The following is a 6,884-nucleotide window of genomic DNA, read 5'->3' as shown; positions in this document are numbered from 1 at the left end:
CCCATCCCTTCCCCAGCGCTTCCAGCCCGGAGCAGCTCTGCTCCTGGAGCAAATTTGTCTCCTGGTAACCCCAGGCCGGGCTGTGGGCGGGAGGTTTGGGTGGAACGCCAGCGGGCTTGTTACGATCTTCAATTTTTTTTGGCATATTTTAAACAAACATTTGGGCAAAGCTCTCAACTCCAGCTGGAAAATTCCCGCTGCCTCCCGCCGGGGCGCAGCGAGGAGCTGCCGGAGCCGCGCGACGTGTCCGCAGCAGCCTCCGGGAATTGTTCTTCCCTCTGCGGCTCCGATCGCTCAGGAGCGGGTTAAATCCCGCTGGGCCGCCCCTGCCCCAGCTCCTGCCTCCCATTAAATCCCAAATGCGGCTTTGGCGGCCCGGGGGTGACGCGGTGGCAGCTGTCGGGGAGCCGCAGAGCTCGGCATCGCTTCTGCTCCCGGAAACCCACCGGTTTCTCGCCCAAATCATCCCCGGGGTGATCCCTGGGAACCCTCGGTGCCTCCGTGACATTCCCAGCAGCATCCCACGCTGCACCCTCAGGACACCGCCTCCCCCAGGTTCTACTGCCCCAAGAAGCGCCCGGACCTCCACGCTGAACCCCGTGGTGTCCCTGAGGATGCTCCCACGCAGGACCCTCCCTGCAGACCCCCACGCTGGACTGCCGCGGGATCCCCGCGCAGAACTTCATGAAGGGCCCTCCCACGCGGTCCCTGACCCCGCGCTGACCCCCCCGGCGGACCCCCAGAGGGTCACCGAGCAGGACCCCCGGTGGAACCTGCCCCCCTGTACCCCCCACAGCATCCCTAAGCAGAACCCGTCCTGCTGGACCCCAACCAAGGGGACCCCGCGCGGGGGGTCCCCGAGCAGGATCCTCCCACCGGACCCCCCCTCACTGGACCTCCATGGGGTCCCCCCGAGCAGGACCCCCTCACTGGACCCCCATGGGATCCCCGGGCAAGACCCCCACACCGGACCCCCTCACTGGACCTTCATGGGGTCCCCCCGAGCAGGACCCTCACACCGGACCTCCACGGGGTCCCCGAGCAGGATCCCCTCACTGGACCTCCATGGGGTCCCCCCGAGCAGGACCCCCTCACTGGACCTCCATGGGGTTCCCGAGCATGATCCCCCCCACCGGACCCCCTCACTGGACCTCCATGGGGTCCCCCCGAGCAGGACCCCCCCATTGTACCCCCATGGGGTCCCCAGGCAGGACCCTCACACCGGAGCCCCCCTGGCCTCCACGTGGTCCCGACTCGCGTCCCGGGCCCGGAGCGCTGCCGGACAGCGCCGGAGCCTGGGCGTGGTCTCCCTCCAAAGCCGCGGTTTAACGCCCAAGCGGGTGGGTTCGGCCCCAAAAGGGGCGCGTCCCGCCATGTCCCCACCCCCAGGGTCCATATAGCGGCGCACGGGACGGCCCGGCCCGGCCATGACCCTGCGGCGGCGGCGGCGGCGGCGGCTCCGGCCGAAGGACGATGCGGCACCGGCGGTGGCCCCGGAGAGCCCCGGGCCCGCCGAGCTGTACCGAGCGCTGGCGGCGGCCGGCGGGACCCTGCCCCGTGTGCGCAAGGTAGGGCTGAGGGGAGAGCGGGGGAGCCGCCCCGGTGCCCCCGGTTGTGCACCGGGACCGGAGGGGGGAAGCGGCGCCGCGGGCGGTAACGGGCCGCGGGGGGAACGGGGCTGCGCCGTGTCCCCGTCCCGCCCAGCCGCTGGTGCCTGCGCCCCGCGGGTCCGCTCCGGTGTCTCCTGCCGGCCTCTCATCCTGCCCCCAAGCTTTCCTCGTGTCCCCATCCCGCTCTGGTGTCCCGATCCTGCCCCGGTGGCCGCCCGCACCCTCTCGTCCTGCCCCAGCATCTCTTCACCCCTGCCCCATCCTTCCGCGGCATCTTCCCGCTGTCGCCGTCCCGCTCGCTCCGTGTTGTCCCCCCAGGCGTCACATCCTGTCCCGGATCCTGCCCACGTCCTGCCCCGCTGTTATCCCTGTCCCCCCACCCTGCTTTCCTCCCGAGCCCCACATCAAGGTCCCCTCCCCACCTTCCCTCGGGTATCTTCCCTGTGCCCCTTCCCGGTGTCCCCCGAGCCCCACATCCTGTCCTGGTCCCTCTCCGTGTCCTGCCCTGCAGCTTTCAGGGCGCAGGGCCAGACCTCCACCCCACTGTTTGTGGCTCTGTCATGGGACAGGCGTGACCCCCACGGCCCCCCAGGACTCTGTCCTGTGAGCGGGGCGAGGGGATTGGCCATGGGGTACCCCAGGACCGGGGTCTGATTTAGGGACAGGTCCCAGAGCGCCCTGGGTCTGATTTTGGGAGGGTTAGGGACAGGTCCCAGAGCGCCCTGGGTCTGATTTAGGGACAGTAGGGGACAGGTCCCAGAGTGTCCTGGGTCTGGTTTAGGGAGGTAAGGGACAGGTCCCAGAGTGTCCCAGGTCTGGTTTCGGGAGGGTTAGGGGCAGATCACAGAGTGTCCCCGGGTCTGGTTTGGTGGAGCACGGGGCCCCTGGAAAAGCTCCTCTGTGGTGACGCTGGGACCGCCACCGCCCTGACGCTCCCCCCGGGCCCGTGGTGCTTCCTGAGCGTTGTGGGAAGTGAGAGCGGAGCCGACATTCGGAGCAGAAGTGGCCTCACGGCTGCACCGCCACAGCCCAGACATGCACGGTGGCCTGGCTGCCCCGCTCACCAGCCAAGGCCACCCCCAGACATGTCCCTGAGGGGTCCAGGGCGTCCCGCGTCGCCTTCCCGTCACCGCGGTCACAGCGTGACAGGCGACAACTTTCCCTTTGGTGAACACACCCAGTTCTGGTGGTTCTGTGCCTGTGGGTGCATTTAGGGAGGTCGGTCGCTATCTGGTGACACCAGCGGGGCTGGTGACACCCGTGTGGCAGAGCACAGAGGGAACCGTTGACACCCGGCTGCCACCGAGACGCGCCATGTGCCGCTCTCAGGGAGCAGCTTATGGTGACGCTGCCAGAGCCCAGCAGCCACGGAGGGGCATTTGGGGACAGCCCTGTCACCTCCTGCCCTGCGGTGAGGGTCCTGCCAGTCCCTCCCCGCCCACGCCTCTGCGCCTGCCACAACAGGGGCATTGTCTGGGCCGGGCAGGGGGTGGGTTTTGCACAAAAATCCCGACTTTGTGGCCACAACAGGGCCCCCTCTGTGCCGGGGCCCCTCGGAGCGCGGCGTGGGGTGGGCGCGGCGCAGCTGACGTCAAAGCGTGGGGCGAGCTCGGGGCAGCTCTGAGGGTGCCTTTGAGCCCTGATCAAAGCCCCGTTATGCCCGGGGAGGGGGGCACCCGGCTGCTGGTTCGGTGCCGGCTTGGCACGGCGCTCCCCCGGGGTTTGGTGCCTGTCCTGGTGGGACGCGGGCACTGTGGCTGTCCCTGCAGGAGGTGGGGGATGTCCCCTCGGGTGTCCCCTCAGACTGATGGCTCTTCCTTTGCTGCAGGACGCTGGGTTCAAGTGGGCGTCCCCCAGCCAGTCCCCGGAGGAGCACAGGTAGGGGCAGGGGGCACAGGGGTGGGGCTGGGGTCCCTGTCCCAGAGGCTTGGCCCTGGGACATCGTTCCACTCCGGATACCCCGGGAGGGCTGGAAATGAGGGGGATTTTATGGGGGGAGCTGAGAGCAGCCCTGGTGGGCTCAGACACCCCCAGACCCTGTGGGCATCCTGCCTGGCACCCGCAGGATTCTGGCCAAGGCAAACTGGGGCGAGGGTCTCATCCCTGGGGGCAGAGTGGGGGGAATCCCATCTCGGGCAGAGGTGTCCTGTCCTTGGGGACACCAGAGCAGCACTGAGAAGAGCCTCAGGTTTGCACAGGCGGTTTTGGGTGTGCCTGGGGCTCTGCCCTGTCCCTGATCCCTGTGTCCCCCCAGGAGGGTGGTGATGCTGGAGAAGAAGGCCGAGGAGTCCTTCGGCTTCGAGATCCAGGTGGGTGCTGAGCCGAGCTGAGCCCGGCCCTGCCGTGCCCCGCTCCCCACCCTTCCAACCTGCACCTTGCTTTGCATGAGGGTATTTTTAAGCTCTCTCTGAGCTGGGGGTTATTTTTAGCCGTGACAGAGTTACTGAACCTCCCCTGGCTGTGCCGCCGAGGGGGGGCACCCTGGGGTGCAGCCATCAGAGCAAGCCCCCCCCGCCAGGGGCCGCGGTGCTGCCCCACTCCCCCAGCAGCAATTAAACGCTGCATTGCTGCCCCATGGCTGCTCTTCTGGGGGTTCCTGGGGGTCGGGGTGCCCCCGTGCCCCTCACCAGACCCCCCCCCCCCCCGTTCCAGACCTACGGGCTGCACCACCAGGACAGGAACAGCGTGGAGATGTTCACCTTCGTGTGCCGCGTGCACGATGGGAGCCCGGCCGAGGCTGCGGGGCTCAAGGCTGGTGAGCACATCCTGGGGGCGAGGGGGGGCCCCAGCAGCGGGGAGCAGCCCCCCCTGAACCCCTGTTCACCCCGTGCTCCAGGGGACACCATCACGGCCGTGAACGGGCTGAACGTGGAGGGCATCCGGCACCGGGAGATCGTGGAGATCATCAAGAGCTCGGGCAATGTTCTCCGGTGAGCTGGGGGGCGCAGGGGGGGCCCGGGTGGCTGCAGCCCCCCTCTGCTGACAGCTGCTGACCCACAGGCTCGACACGCTCTATGGCACATCCATCCGGAGGGCCGAGCTGGAGGCCAGGCTGCAGTACCTGAAGGTGAGCAGGGGCTGCCAGGGGGCACGGGGGGCTGGGGACCCCTCAGCAGGGTCCTGGGGACCCCTCAGCAGGGTCCTGACCCCCTCACCCTCCCCACAGCAAACCCTCTACGAGAAGTGGGGGGAGTTCCGCTCGCTGATGGTGCAGGAGCAGCGGCTGGTGAGGGGTGAGTGGAGGCCGGGGGGGTTTTGGGGGCACCAGCCGGCCCCCCTGACCCCCCCCCCCCCCCCCGTGTCCCCCATCAGGTGTGGTGGCCAAGGACCCCAGCATCTACGACACGCTGGAGTCCATCCGCTGGTGCCTGCAGGGGGAGGGACTGCCGGGGGGCTCCTCCCGTGCCAGCGGCAGCGACGACTCCCTGTACCAGACCTGCGTCTTCGCCTCTTCCAGCTCCCTGGATGGGGACAAGGACGGCGACAAGGACAAGGATGAGGACAGCGGGGGTCCCGCGCCCCCACCACCGCGCCCCCGACCCGCCCTGGCCCGCAGCGCCAGCCTCAAGTGCCCGGGGGGGCCGGGGGCTGCGGGGAGGCTTTGGGCCCGGGCCGGGGACCCTGGGGACGGAGCCGCCGCCCCCCGCAAGAACCGACACAGCAGCTTCCGCCAGCGGCTGCTCAAGTTCATCCCGGGTCTCAACCGGGCGCTGGAGGAGGAGGAGAGTCACCTCTAACCCCCGGCCCCCCAGCACTATTTATTTATTTATTGCAAGGGGCTTCATTCCCCCGGCCCTCTCCCCTCCCTGGGGCTGCACCAAGGAGGTTTGGGTTGCCCCCCCGGGGTTCTGATTTGGCCCCCCCCGGGCCGTGGGGATCGAGACGCTGAGGGATGGACACGACGCCAAGGGACAGACGTGAGGACGCTCCCGAAGCGGCTCACGGAGCTGGCGCTGCTCTCGGGGGGAGCGGGGCCCTTCCTCCCCTGGAGGGGAGCGCCGGGGGAACCCCGCATTCCCCAGGCTGGGGGGGCCGTGGGGGTCCCAGCCTGCCCCCCCCAGGGCTGTTGTACACTCGCCAATACAGAGAGGATTTGCAGCGCTGTGTGGCCGTGACTGAGAGGGGACAGAGCCCCGTGGCGACCAGGATGGGGGGGCTGGGGGCTGCGGCTCCCCCCCACCCCCACGCTGCCCCCTCGGGCGTCCCCGCTGGGCTCCGGGCAGGGCGGCTTTGGGGTGACCAACTGATGTCACCTTGGACGTGAGCGAGCTCCCGGGGACCCCCCGTGTCCCCCCGAGTGCTGCAGCCCCGGTGCCATCGGCCACGTCCCGGCGCTGCGGGGCCCCGGCCAGGCCCTTCCTGCCCCGTTTCCTCCGGCAGCCGGCGGGAAGCGAGTCCCACCCCGAGCCCTTCCGCCTGCGGGGGACACGGTGCCCACGCAGGACGGGCACCGGGGTCCCCCCACGACCCGCCTCGGTGTCCCCCAGAGCTGCTGAAGCGGCATGCCGAGGCGTTGGGGGGGCACAAAGCACCCCCAGATCTGGGGGGCTGCTACAACCCCGGGGGTTCCCTTGCACAGGTGGAGCGCCGAGAGCCCCCAGCTCTCTGCTCTGCCTCAGTTTCCCCTCTGGCCGGGCTGCCTGGGGACCCCAACTCTCCCCTTGCCTGTGGAGATCTGGGGGTGACAACTGCTGGGTGTCTGGAGGGGGGGTGGGGGCTCAGCCGGCTCCCCCACGCTCTCCTGCCTTGTCCCTGTTCCAGGACAGCTCCGTGCTGGACATTTATGGTCCGGCTCCCGCAGCCCCGGCGTCCTCCCGCGTGCTGCCAGGCTCGGGAGCATCCCGTTCCGGTCAGAGCCACCACGGGACCCCCCGTGGCAGCTGCCACCCCACGCCGGAGCTTTTTATAGCCCCGACCTGGGGCTGCGTGTGCCCGGAGATGGGCAGGTGGCCGTGGGACACGCGGGTCACGCGTGGCACCGGCTGAGCCGGGCCGGGCCGGGGGGCCGAGGCTGCGGGGTACGGAGCGGGAACGCCCCGGAGCAGCCGGTCATTACCGATAAATATAGGCCCGGGGCAGGGAGCCAGGGGCAGCCGTGGGCACCGGCGGATCACCGCCCGGGCACGGGCACCCTGCAAAGCCCCAGCGCCAACCCTGGCGGCCATCGTGTCCCCACCTGGGTGTCGGGGTGGATCCCTGGGGCTGCTGTGACCAGGGGTCCCCCCCTGCACCCCCGCGGCCTTGCCAGGGTGGCTGGGCTCGGGTTTCCTCCCC

At 69.7% G+C, this 6,884-nt stretch overlaps 1 protein-coding gene across 3 annotated transcripts; it reads left to right on the top strand.

Annotated features, from left to right (window-relative positions):
* Positions 1-1,398: 1,398 nt before the first annotated feature.
* Positions 1,399-5,708, top strand: TAMALIN (trafficking regulator and scaffold protein tamalin). Of its 3 annotated transcripts, none has more exons than XM_038164233.1 (8): positions 1,399-1,568; positions 3,439-3,488; positions 3,865-3,919; positions 4,263-4,365; positions 4,447-4,540; positions 4,611-4,677; positions 4,777-4,843; positions 5,068-5,708. In XM_038164233.1, exons 1-8 carry the CDS (start codon positions 1,428-1,430, stop codon positions 5,460-5,462), a joined length of 972 nt encoding a protein of 323 aa, XP_038020161.1. In that variant the 5' UTR covers positions 1,399-1,427; the 3' UTR covers positions 5,463-5,708. The 3 variants fall into 3 exon arrangements, with proteins under 3 accessions (XP_038020161.1, XP_038020159.1, XP_038020160.1); XM_038164232.1 differs by having other exon boundaries at positions 1,401-1,568; positions 4,923-5,708; XM_038164231.1 differs by lacking the exon at positions 4,777-4,843 and having other exon boundaries at positions 4,923-5,708.
* The last annotated feature ends 1,176 nt before the right edge of the window (positions 5,709-6,884 follow it).

The sequence above is a fragment of the Motacilla alba genome, chromosome 29 (genome assembly GCF_015832195.1).
Source record: "Motacilla alba alba isolate MOTALB_02 chromosome 29, Motacilla_alba_V1.0_pri, whole genome shotgun sequence".
In the NCBI taxonomy this organism is placed as follows: domain Eukaryota; kingdom Metazoa; phylum Chordata; class Aves; order Passeriformes; family Motacillidae; genus Motacilla; species Motacilla alba.
This window is presented reverse-complemented; position numbering and strand designations above follow the sequence as displayed.